A 20,108-nucleotide genomic window follows, 5' to 3' on the forward strand; every position below is an offset into this window, starting at 1 on the left:
CTTGGGAAATCAGACGGGGGCAGCTCAGTGGCTTGGGCTCCTGCTACCCATCTTAGGACACCTGGATGAAGTTCCTGCCATGACCAGCCCTGCAATTAGGGCAGTTAGCCAACATGTATAAGACCTCCTCCTCCTGTCTCTCTCATTCACTCTTTCCCACCGTCACTTTGCCTTTCAAATAAAATAGAAATCTTTAAAAAAAAAATCCACAGCTGCAGCCTCCTGTAGTTCTTAGACTCTCCTGTTTGAAACAATGTTTTTAGCGAGCTTGGATGCAGAACAAACCTCTTAATATTTGTTCTGCCTTCTCAAGTGGTTATTTTGAGGATCAGCTTCTCATAATGAGTGTGGAAATGCTTGGAATCTATCAAGTTTGAGCTTCCTGTAGGACACTTTTTTTGTCTTACATGCAAAGCTGCATAATAATCCTGGTGAAATCTCAGATGCTTTTATTACACTGTATTCCCTGCCAAACTACATAAGCAAAGTGTGTTTTTCAACAGGCATGAGTTTGAGCAATGTAGACAAATATGGATTAACAGAGACATGGAAAACTAACAACCTTGAGGTCTGTATAAGAATGGAGTGGGCTGAAACCCTCATCACTCTTTGTCACAGAAGCAAAGCAAAGTTTGTACCCCTAGCAAGTGAAGACACTTGACTCCCCCCAGAGCATGCCCTCAACCACCCCAACCACCAGGCACAGGTGGCTCAAAGGAGCCGTGGTTTGTCAGTCTTAGAGCCTAGGTTTTAGTTTGCACCAGGAAAATGGAACTATTCTGCAGCACTTAAATATATATGTTCCAGAGAAAGACAGGCTTTTTCCATCCACTGGTTTACTTCCCATGGCTCCAACTCTGTGATATACTAGGACAAAATAAGAAGCTGTCGGAGGATTCTTCTAGGTCTCCCATGTGGGAGGCTTAGATGCAAATACTTAGATCATCTTCTGCTGCTTTTTTCAAACACATTAACAGGGATTGGAAGTAGAGTAGCTTGGACTCAACCAGTTCTCCTATGTTCCATTACAGGCAGTGGTTCTACACTCCACCACAACACCGGACTCAGTAATTTTTTGAAACAGATTGATTTATGTATTTGAAAGGCAGAGAGACACAGACGGAGGGAGAGACAGTAGAGGATCTTACATCCATTGGTTTATTCTCAACCTACACCTATCTGGTGAAAGGATCTGACTCCACCAGAACTTGCTGCTTCCCACACATGTTAGCAGGAAGCTGGAATTGGAAGTTGAGTAGCTGGGACTCAGACTGACACCATGAAATGATTGTAGCCTCTCCCACGGGTGGTTTAACCTGCTGTGATGCAACATCTGCCCTGCTGTTCAGTAGCTGAGCAACTAATTTTGAGATTTTAAGCAAACAAGATGCTCTCCTGGTTCTTGGTGTTTTTCTTTGTGGACACCTGAGCTGCACGTGCAGTCCTTGGATGAGCAAGGGGAAGCTGAGAGCAGTTGTCAGTCAGGCAGCATTGCAGCATCACTCTTACAAAACGTCCAACCAACTCATCTGTGCAACTTCCTTTTTGCGCTGCTGTCTTTCTTTAGAGAAGGGTGACCCTTCATTTCATTCCCACTTGTATGAGGCTAGTTCAGAAATTTCTTGGAAAATGAAATTAAAATATAGTATTTGGATATAACAAACATAGAAATCCACTCATTTTTGAGATCTTCAACTAGTGCATGAAAATGCACGTTATAGGGCCTGGCTACGTGGCCTAGCAGCTAAAGTCCTCGCCTTGAACACCCTGGGATACCACATGGACGCCGGTTCTAATCCCGGCAGCACCACTTCCCATCCAGCTCCCTGCTTGTAGCCTGGGAAAGCAGTTGAGGACGGCCGAAAGCTTTGGGACACTGCACCCGCGTGGGAGACCCAGAAGAGGATTGGCACAGCACTGGCAGTTGCGGCTCACTTGGGGAGTGAATCATTGGACGGAAGATCTTCCTCTCTGTCTCTCCTCTCTGTATATCTGACTTTCCAGTAAAACTAAATGAATCTTAAAAAAATAAAATTACAATATTGAGAGGGAACATTTTTAAAACTCAAGCCTTTTAGAAGTAAGAATTTTAGAGAAACAAAATAAAGTGAACAATTTCATTTAAAATCATTTGTTCTTTTCTTTAACATTTATTTATTTTTATTGGATTGGCAGATTTACAGAGAGCAGGAGAGAGAGAGAGAGAGGAAGATCCTCCTTCCGATAGTTCACTCCCCAAGTGGCCACAATGGCTGGAGCTGAGTATATCCGAAGCCAGGAGCCAGGAGCTTCTGGGTCTCCCATGCGGATACAGGGTCCCAAGGCTTTGAGCCATCCTTGACTGCTTTTCCAGGCCACAAGCAGGGATTTGGATGGGAAGCGGGGCTGCAACGATTAGAACTGGTGCCCAAGTGTGATCCTGGTGCATGCAAGGCAAAGAATTAGCCGCTAGGCTACTGTGCTGGGCCCATGTTTCCCTCCAACATGAAGCTGTGGGGAATCGAAGTGATTAGCAAGGCACAGGAGGTTGTGCTTAGGGGCTGATTCTCACCGCTCCGCAGTGGACGCATGCGTCATGTGTCCACGGCAGATGCACTTCCGGCTATGAGGAAAGATGGAGCTTTGCAAGCTGTTCCCACCAAGGCACACTCACCTGCCCCCTTGTGTAACAGCTGCACGAGTTGAGACGTACAATTCCTCAGCCCTCGTCTTCATTTTGCTATTAAGAATGTCTGGTGGTAGTATAGAATCTGTGAGCCTGAAAGGGTAAAGAAAATATGTCCACAATTTCTGTATGAAGAAATTGTGTGTGTGTGTGTGTATTGAAAACTCTCCTTACTTGCAGGATACCTTCTAGATGAAGGGAATGATAGATAATATGAAATATTATAAAACGGCACTGAATACTCTTCTAGTGGACAATGCCCCCATCCGCCTGGGCCTTCATCCTCATGTGGAAGATGAATGTTGCCAAATCAAAGAGGTCAAAAAATCCAGCGAGTGTTTTGTGGAGACACGTGAACAGAATGAAGAAGCATGAATATTAATGAAGCAATGGTGTGCAAGCACACGTGTCAGTTAAATTGGCTTCAAATTATTGTCTTTCAGATTTTCTACTGTCCCCTGGCTCTCTTCATCCCACCTTCAGTCTACGCGGTCCATCTGCAATTCAATCTCCTCTACCAGTTTTGGATCCACACAGAAGTAAGACTTTATTTTTTTTTTTAAGTTTGTACCTAAATAGCCTGAAGCAATAGTCCTGGAAATCCGCTAGCAGCTGATTTATTGTGTAAGAAAAATCTTTGTCTGCTTTCTTTAAAAAGAAACATCTGTTCTTTTTTATTCTTTTTTTTCCCCTGAATATATATTGCAAAGTTTATAAGAAGCAATGAGGCCAGTTGGTCTCAATTAAATAAAAGAATTTTTGAACTAGGAAGTACCAAAACGTTGAAGACTGTGTTCAATACCCTGTCTTCCTGTGCTGCAGTTTATTAAACATCATTTAGCAAGACACGTTGAAATTCACTCCCATCTAGAGATAAAAATTGTATACACATAGGGAAGTGTCAGGGGAGACCTTCTGAACGCTCCTTGAAAATCGTGTTTGTAGGAATTTTGCAAAGGTTCTCTTTGACTGGAAATCTTGATTTAATTATGGAGTTGAGAGTGCATGGAAAGGTGTTCCGTCAATTCTTAGGATCTCCCCTCACCCAGAAGACTGCTCCCATGCAACTCCATGGTTCAGTAACCTCTCAAATTCTCAGACTCCAAGGCTGACTTGCAAATAGATCATTAAGCAACTGATAGTTTTATGCACTATTGTACTGGGCTTGTTGTTAAGCACCCAAAAAGCACAGAACCAGAACAATTCTGAGTTGTGCACATGAGAGCCCTTTCAAACCTCTGGTATTTATGGGAGCCTTTGAAGTTTTTATAGGAAGCGGGTTGACAGATGTTGCAAGTAGTTGGACAATATCACAAATCACGGGCCAAAGCCTGATACAACAGCATGCGTTATTTTATTAATCTGCAGTATGTCATGCTACTGATTTGCTTGGGATAAAGAGGCTGTTGCCCTGCATCTGGACATACATGGCCTTATGTGACGATCTGTTGCGAAATGTTATTGTGTTTCATGATAGTTGACATGCATCAAGCAGTCAGTACTCAGCCATCTGAAGGAGTTGTTGAGGCCGGGTCTAACTCCAGAGGTCAGAGACCAAATTTGTTTAAATCACTAGAGGGAAGCTTTTTGGTGATTTACACGGAGGGGTTAAAGGAGATTTACATTTTTATAGCAGCACTGCCCTGGGTCTTGCCACGTGTGGTTCAGGTGTTAGTCTTCATGTGGAACAATGGTGCCTAAGTCACTTCTGCCTTTTTTCTGTGCTCCACTGCGCCCCGAGCCGAAGCTCCATCTCCTGAAGCCAGAGGAAATAGGTAGTGAATCTGAGTCCTGTTTGACTCACACCACTGGGTGGCTTCATTATGAATTCAAAAGTGATGTGTTAATTCCCTGGCTAGGGTGGCACTTCACGCCTTTGAAAGTAGCAAGCTTCTTTGAGACATGTGTGGAAAAACAGAATTAAAAGTAAGTTTATTTTTCAGAAAAAAAAACATGAAATCAACAACAACAACAAAAAATCTGTTTTCATAGAAAAATTCCTTTTTTTTTGGAAAATTATTTTGGTTATTTAAATTTGAAATGCAGAGTGAAGCAGAAACACAGATATTCAGCATGAAATAATTCACTCTCCAAAAGGCCAGGCTAAAGCCAGGGCCTTGGAACCCCATCCGGGTCTTCTAATTTTGTTTAACATGGTCTGCTTGTACATTCCTGTGAAAAACAGTGCAGCTTAGACAAACTGTGCCCATACGTGAACACACAGGCTAAGCCAGGCACACCTGGTCTGTCCACCTGTTTCTCTTTTCCTTGCATTCCAGGACTCAGTTTCCTCTTGCCCACATATTTAATCCATCCTGGGGAACTGCCATTGTCCTATGCACGATGGGAATTAGAACTGCCAGGAACCTTCTGGAGCAGCCTGAGCTTTTAATCATACGTATTTGCCACAGTTGAAGGATGCTAGAAAAGAAACACATCCTGCAACTTTAAGTATTATTATCTGGGAAGACATTGTTAAGGTTCTCATGATGATGCATATTTATTGATTTATCATATGCAGTATAGTACCATTTATTTGCAAATATCAGCTGTTCAGGAGGGGGAATCAAGAGATTGGTAGCATGGCTGCTTTCGGAGACAGGGGGACCTATAGAAGAGGACTGTGGGGAGGAGACTTACACATTTTTAAAGATTATCTTGTGATGTACCTGCCTTACTTTTACTTAATTTCTTTTTTTTTCTTTTTAAGATTTATTTTTACTGGAAAGTCATTCTTCCACAGAGAAAAATGCTGGTTCACTCCTCAAATGGCCAAAATGGCCAGAGCTGAGCCTATCAGAAGCCAGGAGGTAGGAGTGCTTTCTGGGTCTCTCAGATAGGTGTAGAGTCCCAAGATTTGGTCCATCCTCTACTGCTTTCTGAGATTACAAGCAGAGAACTAGATGGGAAATGGAGCAACTGGGATATAAACCGTGGTCCACATGGGATCCAGGCGATTGCAATGCGAGGATTTAGACATTCAGCCTTCGCATCACCCTCGTACCTTATGATTTCAATTAAACACACAAATTTAGAAGTGAAAAAAAATTTGTAACATTCTGAAAGTGATGTCATTTATCATAGAAATAATACACTGTGTAACTATAAAATGTGTTATCCCTATTCAGTGCACTATTGAAGGTGGAGAGAAAATTTGGTACTCCACTCACAGAAATTCTGTATGAGCTGCAATGATGATTGCACTGGCCAAAAGGCCTGATAAGTTCCTTAATGCAAGTATGACTTCTAATACCTATTAAAAACCAGGCGAGCCAGGTTTAGGGAGTCATGATTATTCAAACCTGAAGAAGAGTTGATTCTCTCTAAATCAATGAAATTAGGATGCACAGTGGGAAGAAAAACCTAAATCTGCTGTTGGTGTGAGAGGAAAAAAATGGGTTGCAAAATAAATTGTAAAATGTATTGAGAGTTTGTTTGCTTTTGAGCTGGTTAGATAAAAGATATGTCTCTTGATAACCTCTTTTTCCAAGATGCAAAATATTTGGCCTGGAACAGTACGTTGATACTTAAATTTTATGACCCCATTTCTGTTTGTTCACTGTTCATTGATCTGAAGTGTCTATAACACCTATTTTATCATGTAATTTTTGTAGGTATAGTAAGAAATGTTTTTTTTTAATGCAAGCTTTAACTTATTAACTACGGAAACACTTTGAAGCATTAGTTGTTCCGTCAGAATTAGTTGAGTTGCTAAAGCACAGTAGTCATAGCAACATTATCATTACCTTCAATTTCCCCTAAATTGTCTATCATGTTGTCTCATGCATATCACATAACAAGTGAGCAGAAAATTTGTTGTAAGAGTAAAATGAACTAATTCTTTGGTATTGAAGACTTGAAACACATGAGTTAATGGGTTTTATAATGCCAAATTGAAATTCCTAAGGAAAACATTCTACGAATAGTATGAATATCATGAGCGATTTCTTCCTACACTACTATAGTTACGTACCTCCAGATAAATCAGGTGCACAATAGGATAAACTGTGTGTTATTATTTATGTAAACATAAGGTTAGCATTGCATGTTTTATATGTTCAGCTGTGCATAGAATTCCTGTGCATGCATTATCCACCATCTGTGTTCCCCTGGGAGGAATGGATGGTGTGGCTGGGAGACAAGAAACGGAGTGTGACATAGCATTGACTTCTTTCATTCTAATGCAAAAGCAGAGTGATTTCTTTGTCATATTACTTTCCTAATATTGAGTGACACTGGAAGCTTTACATGCATTTAGCTTTTCTATGTTTGTTGATCAATGTTAAGGATGTTGTAATGAGCTGTCTGTTTAAGGTCTTGGCTTTTTTTTTTTTGATTACCTATATTTGTCTAACTGTTCTGTTAAAATTCTTAAATGATCTGGACACAAGTTACTAGTTAGATATTTGTGACATCAACTATTTCCCTAATATGAAAAGGCTTTTTCATTTTTCTGCCTTGTGATTGATGATGAGAAAAATTTGGATGAGATTGATCATCTCTTTTATGGTTAGGTCTCTTTTTGTGAAGTCATTGTCATCAACTCTGAAAATGATTCTTTCAGGATTCCTCATAGAACATCGCAGTTTGAAGTTTGAACTTCAGGTGTATTGTATTCTTGAGTGAGCTTGTCTGTGTGGCGTTTGGTGGGGAGCAAGCTTCGTTGTCATGTTGCATGCTGGCTCACTGGAGCACCTTTTGCTGGGGAGACCTCCCTCCTCCATTGTATGGCTGGATGCCTCTAGAGAAGCAACTTGCTGTACACGGCTGGGGATTGCGCTTTGATTCTCCTCTTTCGTTGATACACTTCTTTTCTTTTTACACGCCCTCATTTTACAAACTATCGTAGGACTTTGTGGTGTTTGGACAGTAGAAGTTCTGTTTCTTTCCTGTAATTCTGTCAGTTGTTTCTTTTATGTGCTTCATTACTCTGGCAAGGAAATTTATACAAAATACCAAGATGCGGTTAGCGAGAGATGCAGACATCATCTACTGCCTCCCCCCCCCCTTTCCCTCTGGATACAGGCTGTGAGTGAACACCTGCACCTGTGCACGCACATACTACTGGCTGCTCTAAGGTTAACTGAACACCCTACCTGGAATTGACATAGGAAAAAAAAAAAAAACACTTGGTCCTAAATGGGAGCATCCTATTAGTGTTTCTTCATTGTGTTCTCCCAACCTTTGCTAGTGGACTTTTACAGGATGGATCTTCATGTATTATAAATCACATCTCATTATTCTGGATTTAATCAGCAAAACTTTTAAATGAATCAATAAAATAGAAGAAGGACGTACACTTCTAAATGCTTCCAAAAGTCGACTGCACATCCTTTTAATCAAACACTCCATCTACTACTCTCTGCCTTTGTTATGAAGAATTTAGCATTTTCTATACAGCGGATCCTTGCCAACACATTTCTCCAACTTTCATTTATTTTAAGCTTTCTTTTATTTTTCATCACTTTTTTCAGAGTTATGTTTCTGAATATGAATTTTTCAAGGGACATTTTTGTTGTTCTACTTCAGCAGAAAATATTCATTCCATTTAAATTTTAGTTTCAGGTGATTAAGCAGTTCATCTTATCATTGTGTGTGATGTGTTTTTTTTCACTTTAGACATTTACAGGATTTTTCTCTTTATTTTGAGTTTTGATGTTCCATATGTCTTTTCCTTATGTTAATCACAATCGGGACTCATGATTGTGCACATCTTGTTAGTTAAAATGCTTTATTTATTACTTGTAGAGAGAAGGACACAATTGATTCACTCCCTAACTGTTCACAACATGCTGGAGTGGGCCAAACTGAAACCAGTAGCCTGGAATTGCATCCAGGTCTCCCGCACACACAGCATGCGCTCAGTTATTGAGCCAATGCTTGCTGTCTCCCGGGGTTCCCAACAGTGGAAGCTTAGTACCTGCCGCAGACCTGGGACTCGAAGCCATACAGTCAGATACAGAGTTTAGGCGTCCGAGCAACCTCTTATCCACGTGGTCACCTGCCAGCCATTAGTTTTGTTATTGTTTCTTTTAATCCAATTTGAAGGAGGAAAAAAACTGACTGTTATTCCATTTAGTGTTCTTTCTACCCGTTAACCTTCTCCTTGCCTCTCGAGGTATCAGTGACATCATCATCAAGTGCATGGTAGTGCATCAGAGAACAAATAAGCTCTGTTAATTCTGATTTCTCTCTTATTATGTTTTATCGGCTTCTGTTCGCTTATCTTCAAGTTTATTGGCCCTGTGGGTGCTCTCTCTAATCAACCATTTAGACCATTCAATGTCTCTCTCACGTTCAGTGTTGTAGAGTTCCAGCGTTGTGATGTGTTCCTGTGTGAATAATTCTTGCTTCTCTGCTTTGAGTCTCCTTGTCATGCATTATGTCTTAATAAAAATAATAATTTCTGTTTGCTAATATCGACATGCCCGAGTTGTCCAGAACTACTTCCGGTCTTTTCTGTTCTGTCTACATTTTGTCATTGATTTTTATCTTATCAATCTAAATAACATTAGAAGTGTCACGTGCACTTCTTTCTAGTCTTCTGATCATGTTGACCTTAGTTCTGCTGGCAGAGAAGTAACTTGCTGTCCTGTTTAAACACACCTTGTGGGACACGAGTCTGTCAGTCTTGCACCCCTTTATAAGAGGATCGTTATGTTTTTTTTTTCCTAAGATGTATTTATTTCTATTGCAAAGTCAGATACATAGAGAGAGGAGGAGAGACAGAATGGAAGATGTTCTGTCCCTTGATTCACTCCCCAAGTGACCGCAATGGCTGGAGCTACACTGAACCGAAGCCAGGAGCCAAGAGTCTCTTCCAGGTCTCTCACATGGATGCAGAGTCCCAAAGCTTTGGGCAGTTCTTGACTGCTTTATCCAGCCACAAGCAGGGAGCTGGATGGGAAGTGGGGCTGCCAGGAGTAGAACCGGTGCCCATATGGGATCCCGGGTGTGTTCAAGGTGAGGACTTCAACTGCTAGGCTACCACACCGGGCCTGGGATCTTTACTCTTAAGTAAGAGGCTGTATTTTTTTTAAACAAATTTCTGCAATGTTTGCAGTGCTGCTCTGGCTTGCGAGCAGTTGGACTCTCTTCTCTGCTGCTGTCCATCCAAGACAGTGAGTGTTCTAGCACTTTCCTTTCCAGACCTATCACCAGTTTCCCTAGTTCTCCGCCATGGCTTACTGCTTTCAAAAGTCGATTAGCATTGGAAGGTGATTTACACATGGCTCTCCTTTCTGTCTAGAATTTCTGGTCACTCTTGTAATTCTTAATGCTCGTCTCTGATATCCAATCTAATAAATATGATACTCTTTTTTGTTAGAATTTCTCCTTTTTTTTTAGGAGGCCAATGCCTTATCCATTAGGCGACTGGGGCTTCTAGAATTTCTCCATTTTTAGAATAAGGTTATGCCATCAAGCAGCCATTCTGCTGGAAGGTTACTGTGCTGTGCGTAAGCACCAAGTACAAAGGTTGTCCCTTTAGTGAGCTGATTGAGAAGCTGTGAGGAGACACAGTGTTCTAATTAGTTTCAAATCATGACTTATCTGGAGAAATGATAGAATAATAGAACTGCAGAGAGTCTAAACTGTTAGAAAGCTTAAGAATACATATACTACCAACAAGCCCTGTAGTTAGACCAAAGACACCAGACGTTTCCAGAAGCCAGAAAATGGTGACAGTAGAAAAATGTGACTTTGTGGCAGCAAAAGCAATAAATTTATACCAATATATGCAGGAATTCAGTGTATCTGACTGTCAAGATACAACAGAGTTTTTTGGTTATCATCTTTTTGGGTCCCAAATTACAGTTTTTACAGAAGTCAGGAAGTATTTGTTCTTCAAACTGAATTGAGTCTACTCAGGAAACTTGTTTTGTGAAGATGCGGTTTTCTTTTTCACAATCTCAGCTCTCCGCAGCTGTGCCTTCACCCTTTGTCTACATGGGGAATGCACTGGGATCACTAAATTAGGCAATAAATCTCTTTCACGAACAAATTAAATATCTGTTTTGCATAGAGCAAGATGACATCTGGGAATGCATTCTTCAACACTTCCCATGCTTTGATTATAAAACCTTGCAAATGAGTGTCATAAGCACACAATAAATCATTTCAAGTGCCCTTTTACACAAAAATGATTACAAATCAGTGACATGATTGCTATGATCCAAACCATAGTTTTCTTTGAGCCCTCTGGAATTCAACTGCCTGAGTTCAAATCCTGACTCCCGTTTTTTTTTTTTTTTTAACTATTGTTACGAACTTGAGCAATTTTCTTTATCTTCATGTGCCTCAATTTTGTACAGATACGAAATGAGGCTAGTAACACTCCATGGCATTGTTATCTGGATTAGTAAGTCTGATAATTAGAACAGCATCATTATTATCGTCATCGTCATTATTGAAAGGGCAAATTACAGAGAGACCATCCAGGGGTTCACTTCCCAAATGGCCACAGCAGTAGGGACTAGGCCAGGGATGGCCAAGAGGCAGGAGGTTGTGTCCTCTGTGTCTTCCTTCTGTCTTCTGCTGCTTTCCCAGGCACATTGGTGGCAGCTGGGTAACAAGTGGAGCAGTAGGACTCTATTCTCTCACGTGGAAGGTGTTACTATAGCAGCAGCTTCCCTTACTACGCCGTTAAAGAGTATTTGAACCACAAAAAGTGCAGAAAATAATACCTAAATGTGATTTCCTTTCATCTACAGTTTTTGAAACATAGATATCTATTTTACTGTTTTTCACTTGTGTGATCATTCATGTATATCTTGTTGCTACAGTTTTGCTAAAGCCCACATTTGATTTAATAGAAAAGAATTATATTAAATACAGAAAAGAATTAAAAGGTGGAAACATGAAATATGATAGTCTAGATAAAGCAGCTTACTTAGATGGATATATAAAAAAGATCTGACCTTCAGGAGACAGCACAGCTGTCACAGGTCCACATTCCTATTATTACTAGTTGTTAGTTTGATAAATCCAGAGGGAAATTTGATGAATCTGTTTTTACTTTTTAAAAAATGGTTAATTTATGTTTTTACTTTATTTTTACTTTATGTATTTATTTTGTTGCCTTTCAGGAAGCATCTTAAGTATTTTAAGTAGCATCTTGCTACATCCTCATAACTGCGCTCTGAAGTCATTCACTTGCCCTAGCTCCCAGGTCCCAGGACTAGCAAATGTTGAACAGGAAATTTGTGCTAAGGACTCAATTACCAAATTATTGAATTTCATCTACTATAGTGTGTAACTTCTCTCTATTTGGCATCTTTAATTATAATTTAGATTGAAATAGAAGGTAAAAAAGGTTAAAAAAAACCTGCTCAACTCTGAAAATAGTTTGCATCTCTATAGCCCAACTAAACTTCTATGAGTCATGGAGAGCTGATACAAGCTCAAAGTTAGTTCTGTGGGGGATTTCATGCTAAATGTTCAAATATCAGAACATGCAGCAGGGAACTGCTCCAGTAAACTAAGCTTCCAAAAGTCAGAATCTTTTCATCCCGTAAACTCTGGGAGCAGATACCAGTGCTCTGGAGACAGAATGTTGATAGTCTGCAGTTTATAAAAAAGGTAACAGTAGCTGGTACCAGGGATTTTTTTTTCTGACCATTACTCAATGTCACAACTTCTTTTCTCCTGACACAATTGTCTGGTTACACCACGCTGTGCTATGGTGGAAGACAGCAAAGCTCATGAGAATCATCCGATGGAGCGACATGTTCAAGAATGTTGGTTAAGACAGAGCTCAGTGGTAATCTTGGTTGTTCTACTAAACAATCCTTTGGCCTTTACCATATCTGCTCCGCACTCTTAAAAGCTAGCCTATGCCTAGAGGCCAGTTCTCTTGAAAATGAGTTGACAACATTTAGTTGGTAATGGAATGAAGACTAAATTTCAAGTATTGCATTCCCACTTCATCTGTCGAACTACAGCTCAATGCTTTCAGTTCCTCACAGTTCCATCAGATGAGTCTATATCTATTTCCAAAATGCATTAAAAAGCTAACTATTAGTTTCTCAAATGTTCATACTTTCTACTTTGCCATTCTGTATGTTGTCTTTTAAAACATTTATTTTCATTTAATTGAAAGTCACAAGAGAGGAGAGAGAGAGAGAGAGAGAGAGAGAGAGAGAGAGAGAGAAGGGAGGAGAAGAGGTATTATACCCATTGGTTCACTCCTCAAGCACCCACAAGAGCCTGGACTGGGCTATGCAAAAAATCATCAATCAGCAATTCTATCTGGGACACTTACTTGGCAAAATAACTCTGGTAGTTGAACTGGTATTTCCTGCCTCTCAGGATGCACATTGGCAGGAAGTTGAACAGGAAATGGAGACCCAATCCCGTGCATTGAAATCTGGAAATGTCCCAAATTATTGGCTTAATCCACTGCACCACCATACTGAACCATACCATATGCATTCTTTGGAACCTAACTCAAGTCCCTGATTTTCTATAAAGTTTCTCCCTCTTAAGAGCATTTCCCTCTTCAATTCAGATTATGAGTCAATCACCACGTCCAACAGCAGCTATATTCATATAATTTAATCATCCAATAACCTGATTGTTTGCATTCACAGGAAGAAAACGCAAGCATAAGAGGTTGAACAACCTAATGACATGGCTGTTTCATGGCAGGTCTGTGACTTTAAGTCTGATGAAGAACACTCTCCCCTTTCCTCCTCTGGAATCCCATGTCACTGACTCTTCCTTAGTCGGGGAGTCTCAGTCCAGGTTACAACAGACCTAGTGCATTCCTATTTTTCTGACATAATGGCTAGCAGTACATCCTATTGTCTTAAAGGTGAAGCTCAGCACGCTACAGATTCTTCAGTTTGGAAGAACGGGACTGTCCGATGATCAAATAAGGAAGTGCATGTAAGACACTTAGCTTGATGACGGACAGACATGTGGCGTGAGCAAAGCAGAACTTGGGCTATGAAGAACTTTCAGAATCTTGAGATTTGTGGTTTTTTTCTTCAACAGTTCTTTGAACCCCTTTAGCCTTTCCATCTTTGTCATTATTTCTAATTTTTGTCCCTTCATTAGTCCACACATGCTTATACAGAAGTTTTTTCTCTTTCTGCTAGTATTGGTATTTTTTTCTTCTATGCAGTTTCAAAAAACTGTGACTACCATTTCATAACTCAAGTAATATTAGAGTGTACTTAGCATGAGGATTATTGCCTACAAGAAACAAAGGTTAAAAATTAATCCATGTAAATAAATGCAATACAAACAGCTCAACAGACTAACTATCTCCCTGCAGGTGCTGGCATGCCAGTACCATGCGGGTGCTGGTCCATGTCCTGGATGTTCCATTTCTGCTGTCTGCGTATGGCCTGGGAAAGCAATGGAGGATGGCCCAAAGCCTTGGAAACCAATACTAAATTCACATGGGAGATCTGGAAGAAGCTCCTGACTGCTGGCTTTTGAATGGCTCAGTTCTAGCTGGTACAGCCATTTAGGGAAAGAATGAGTGTATAGGGCCCGGTGGCATGGCCTAGCGGCTAAAGTCCTCGCCTTCAACGCCCCGGGATCCCATATGGGCGCCGGTTCTAATCCCGGCAGCTCCACTTCCCATCCAGCTCCCTGCTTGTGGCCTGGGAAAGCAGTTGAGGACGGCCCAATGCATTGGGACACTGCACCTGCGTGGGAGACCCAGAAGAGGTTCCTTGTTCCCGGCACTGGATGGGCGCGCATCGGCCCGTTGCGGCTCACTTGGGGAGTGAACCATCGGACGGAAGATCTTCCTCTCTCTCTCTCTCCTCCTCTCTGTATATCTGGCTGTAATAAAATGAATAAAATCTTAAAAAAAAAAAGAAAAAAAAAAGAATGAGTGTATACAGGATCTTTCTCTCTCTGTTCTTAAAGAAAATCTCACACTGCTGTTTTCTCCTAAACAGACCAAATACTTCTACCCTTTGGTGATGCCCTTCCCAAACGTTCTTCTCAATGGAACTCAAGTATCACTCCCTCCAGAATGTCTTCTCCACGTATTTCAATGTGTATTTCTGTTTCTACGATGGTAGTTGTAGATCCACAGCGTAAGTTCTATTGAGGGACTAAAATGAGTTAGCACAGTAGTTCCTGAATATGGGTGTCGTACAGTTAAGAATAATGAAGATTAATTTCTATGTCATTCCCTCGTATTTGTTATTGAACTCTCTCATTTGTATCTTGATTCCTTGACAAAAAATTATCTCAGCTATTATACGAGTGTACATACACTAGCATATTTTAATAACTATAATTAGCATTGACAATTATGATAAACATAAAATATTAATGACTGAGTATGAATGACTGTATTATATATGCATGTACCCACATTTATATCTGAAATACATCATAACTTTCCCAATGGAAATTCCTCTCCCAAAAAGTATGATCATCATCACCTACCTTTTGCAGTTTTATGGAAATTAAACCAAGAAGTAGATTATTTTTCAAAATATATGCTTTTGGAAACATTTGCTTCAACCTAAGTTGAATTTCATGCTTTTTTTTTTAGATAGCATTAAATACCTATGCCTTGAGAACCTACTGTAAAAGTCTAATTTTTTCTTGAGGTAAATTGAGGAATTTCAATACATTCTCACTGTTCTTAAATCCTTTTTGCTTTTTTCTGATTTTCTTGCTCCATTTCTCCTTCATTCTTGGAAAGTTCTCCTCCAGAATTTAGTCTACTTCAATATTTTCATTTTATCTCTGAGTAATTGTCACAGCACTAATGCCAAGTTCCTCTATGAGATTAACAGGCTATGTTTCCAGTGTCTTACATAAACAAAATATTCTTAGGAATATTTGACAACACATTGAATCTACAAATCTGAACACAGATCAGTAGGACATCTGCTACCTGAAGTCCGTCACCTTTCTTTGCTTGCATGTCTCTGTAAAATCCATATTTGTTGTCACTTTGGCTGCTTTATCTGTCTTGCTTCTCACCCTCAATGTAAGTCCTAGAATTCAAGTTCTGTCTATTACTGGTCTTTTCTTCTATTCTAACAGGACTGTTTTCAGATAACCCACCCTCTTCTGTTATTCCAATGTAGAGCTGATGTGTATTCAAATGTATTATGTATTTTTATGTGTGTGCATGTATTCATGTATATGAGCAAGAGAGAAGCGAAGATGCTGCTTGAATCTGATCTGAATTGATACTCCTTGCTACTAACATTTTGACGATTACAATCTTTGTAAGAATGTGTTGTGGTGTGGGGATTCTTTCCCAGTGGCAGGAGAGGGGGATGGGGTGGTAATTAAACAAAGTGTTGAGAATGTTATTGACATTCAGCTTCTTATGATCATCTGTGGACTGTCTGGATACTGTTAGATTTCCATTTAAAATTTCTGTAGCCAAGTGTTGTTGTGTGAGATCTGACACAACAGAAGAGGGAGTATTTTACTGACAACTCAGTTGTGTAATGTAATGGATCAGGTTACATGTTTTGGAACCAGTGCTCTGGCAGTGCTAAGACATTGTTTGCAGCATCAACACACCATGTGGTTGCCAGTTCGAGTCATACTTGCCCTACTTCCCATCCAGTTCTCTGATAATGCACTTGGTAAAACAGAGCGAGATGGCTCACATGTTTAGGCCCCTGAATCCATGTGGGAGTTGGGCTGAAGGTCCTGGCTCTTGACTTTGGCCTGGCACACCTCTGACCATTGTGACCATTTAGAGAGTAAACCAGTGGACAGAAGATCTTCTCTCTAATCTGCCTTTCAAATAAATAAATAATTCCCAAAATTTAAAAAACAGTATACATTTGTAATCAAATAGAATTAATACTCTCTTAGCTCCATTAGAACTCCACCTTCTTCATCATTGTGTTCACAGAAGCCAAACTAGTACCTGCTCAAGAAATATTTAGAATTATTAGATATGAACAGTTACTACTCCTACTTAAGGTCTGTGACTTAGTTTCCCAATGTTTTAGGTAAAGACATTCATAGTCAGAATAAGAAAGTTTTGTGAAAATTAATAAAATAACAGATAAAGTTTATAATTGGGATCAAGTTGTAGCAATAAAGAAATACTGGTAATGATGAAGTAGTAGCAATAACAGATGGTGATGACGATGAAAAAGCCAATTAGATGTATATTAAAATGTACACTAAGTTGGAGCTGGATGAGACGTGCAAATTGTGTAGGCTGCCTGGATGCAGCGCAATTACATGCATGTCACTCAGGTCTACAATTGTCTCCTTTAAGAACCACTAAATCTGACATTGTGGGGAACACAGAATCTGCATTCTCCTCTCGTAGAGAGATGAGAGTGAATCCAGGTGAGATGGATTTTGAGCACCATATATGCGGAAACTGACAGTAATATTCTGAAGGGCTGGGGGTGTTTTCATCCTTTCTGCCCAATGTGTGGGACTTTGATGGCCCTGGGGAGGCAACCTTTAAGTGAATGAATTGACTGTGGGGACAATTCATTTGCTGTGGTGTGAGTGTGTATTGGACAAGTGTAAAAGGAGAGACATCATCATCAACAACAACAACAAAAACACAACAGAAACTGGGTCAGAAAGGATATACAGACCCCCCAAAAGTTCCAGAAGGGACAAATGGCCAAGGCGGCACTGGAACAAATGGTTGGGCTTTCGGAGGGACTTCAGGCAAATGGTCATGATCACATACATGCACTTAGGACATCAGGATCCTTGTGAAATCAAATGTGCTTTCTGAGAAGTTATTCAACAATAACTTATTTTAAAAGCCCAACAACTCAAAATATACCTAATGAACTTCCACATCGGTAACAGAACACAATATAGAGCTCTGGCATTGGAGGATGGAGGTTGAAATCCACGTTTGTATTTTTTCTTGAAAAACAATTATTTCATGTTCTGATAATGATAGACATGTGGTTAGTGACCCATGAGCATGGGTTGAAGGCAGAAGTCTCCCTCAATTTGGAAATCTGGTCACATAGGTAGTCACAATAAAGTGAGGTTTTGAGTGAGTTCAAAGTATGGAACATGTTTGGTAGGATTCTGGGGTTGGCTTTTGAATATGGACTATTTACTTCTCAGATTAGAAGATGCCTGCTTTGAACATAGAGGGGCAATTGCTTTGAGCATTGTATCTTTTCTCTGCTGTCCAAATTGCTGAGAATACCATGATGGTGTCAGAACAATGTTTTGTGCTTACAAATATGTTTCTAGTTTTCCTTCTGTCCATCGAATTGGTGTTGTTTTGAAAACCCACTTGGGACCCAGCTCCCTTTAAAGGGACGCGTTTAACAGTTACTGTTATTCATTTCTCCAAAGTGAAACTCCAAAAATGTTATTGAAAATGTATGCTGAAACACATTCGAAAGAAATGCTGGGTTGACCAGACTTTGTCCTCTTGTTTGAGGGATCATATAATCCTGTGTGACAAGAATGAGCCTTCAAGATAATTTATTACAAAACCAGTCCTTCAACACTGTTATTTATTGTATAAACATTGCCTGCTCCCATTCCTGGTTAAAACGAAGCCTTTAACTCTTCAACCTTAAGGAACAGATTCATCAGAAATTTACTCCCTACAAAGGCCTTTATGATCCCCGCGGTCCGGATTCCTCCAGATTGTTTTATTTCCAAACTATAAATATTGTTTTTTCACTCCTTAGTGTGGAAATTCAGCTACCTCTACATTACATGCTTACTGAAGTAGAAAACTGCCTAATCAGATAGGAAAACATTTGGTTGTGAATAAATCAGCATTTGTCGAGTGTTTCAAAGTGTGAAACTAGGCAGGCAATCACATATCCTAAGAGTTCTGCTTTGGCCTGCCTCCCTGTAGAGAAATCCAGGGCTAATATGGCCGCCATTGCCATCTGTCTAAATACTTGAGTATGTGTTGTCTGGAATTAACACAGCAGAACTGGTGGGGGATGTAATTAGGATTTTATTTTTATATTTCATCACCAGATGCTCTACAATATGCAGTTTTCCATAGTGTTCAGATTGATTAATCTTCTTAACAAGGAAAATAATGTGGATGAAAAAGAATTAGTTTAGAATGAAGAGAGAAATTCTTAATATATCAACTTATGGCATATATGGATTTTGTGATTTTTCTAAAATTTTAAGCAATATTTGTTCTAAATTTTACTAATAAAATCCTAAGCATATATATACTCCAACAAAAGAAAAATCTTACATCATCTATCCTTAAATTAAGAAAGAGCTAAACCACTAGATTCTATTGTTCCGCTCTGTGGAATTTCAAATGATCCTAGCACATTGTTTTTTTGCACCCAGTAATACCTATTGAATAGACTAAACCCATGCAAATTATTTTGAATTCCACATGATTAACTGAAGAAGGTCTGAACTTGGGAGAATTTTCTAAAGCACTGCAGAGAAGTAAACAACATGAACACTTGTAAAAACACTTTATTACTGTGCATTTCAGCTTCATCTTGAAAAGTAGAGGTAGGTCTTAGAGTGGATTGCTTTACTTTTTTTGAGGAATCTTTATATTTTTTACAAAATAATTGTATTAATTTACATTTTTGCCAGTAGTGTATAAGTCTTGCCTGTTCTTCACAATTATAAATAATTTTGAAGTAAAAAAAAAACCCTTCTCCAAATTGGCGTACACATAGATAGATAGATAGAGGAATAACAGAAGAAAAAGGAAAAATGAGGGAGTAAGACGAGAAAGGATAGGAGAAAAGTAGAACAAAAAAATTTTCTTTGTACAGAAAAAAAATTGATTAGACTATTACTGTTAGTCCATCTAATATTAGTTTAGGCTTCAGCTGACTCTTTTCAAAATTTTACCTCCGGACTGTTGCTACTTTCTTTATAAAATTATTTATATAAGGTAGCAAATTTCATGTATTTCATGTGTGCAATTTCAGGAACATAAAGATCTCTAACATAAAACTTACAAAACTAAGTAATGAAGTAGAAGACACACACCAAGTGGATGAATTAATATCATCAAGATGTTCATCCTACACAAACCAACTCCCGAGTTGACATTTGCCAAAAGTACTCCAAATAAATCTTTCATGGTTAAATCTAGCATGACAATGATTTTTTTTTTATCTAATGGTAATTCTACTGTGGCCCAGCTTAGTATTTCCCTTCAACATTGTCTACAACGCAAGAAAAGCCAGGAGGATGTGAACATCACCCATCAGATGTAACCCTACCAAGTGAAGTCTTGAGTTTTGCAATCACTGCTGTCATGCAGACCAATGTTCCTGTGAGTTCAAGTGATCACTTTCATGCAAATTTAATATCAACTCACCTACAATGCTCCTGTCCCTCAGCATTCACCATGATGATTTTTACAGTAAAGACTATTGTGTAGCACAGGATTCTTAGTACATGTTTTCCCAATTATGATTTTTTTCCACCCAGACAGGATGCATAAATGTTGCTGAGCAGCTCTTATTTGGAAATAATTTTACAATTAACT

General features: G+C 39.4%; 1 protein-coding gene across 1 annotated transcript in view; it reads left to right on the forward strand.

The window, feature by feature from the left end:
• AGMO (alkylglycerol monooxygenase) overlaps nucleotides 1–20,108 on the forward strand; it is a 297,295-nt gene that overhangs the window by 122,442 nt on the left and 154,745 nt on the right. Inside the window, exon 5 of the mRNA XM_004582474.3 lies at nucleotides 3,109–3,204. Within this exon, the coding sequence (XP_004582531.2) occupies nucleotides 3,109–3,204 (96 nt within the window). The remainder of the gene's footprint in view (nucleotides 1–3,108; nucleotides 3,205–20,108) is intronic.

Source organism: Ochotona princeps, chromosome 20 (genome assembly GCF_030435755.1).
Source record: "Ochotona princeps isolate mOchPri1 chromosome 20, mOchPri1.hap1, whole genome shotgun sequence".
In the NCBI taxonomy this organism is placed as follows: Eukaryota; Metazoa; Chordata; class Mammalia; order Lagomorpha; family Ochotonidae; genus Ochotona; species Ochotona princeps.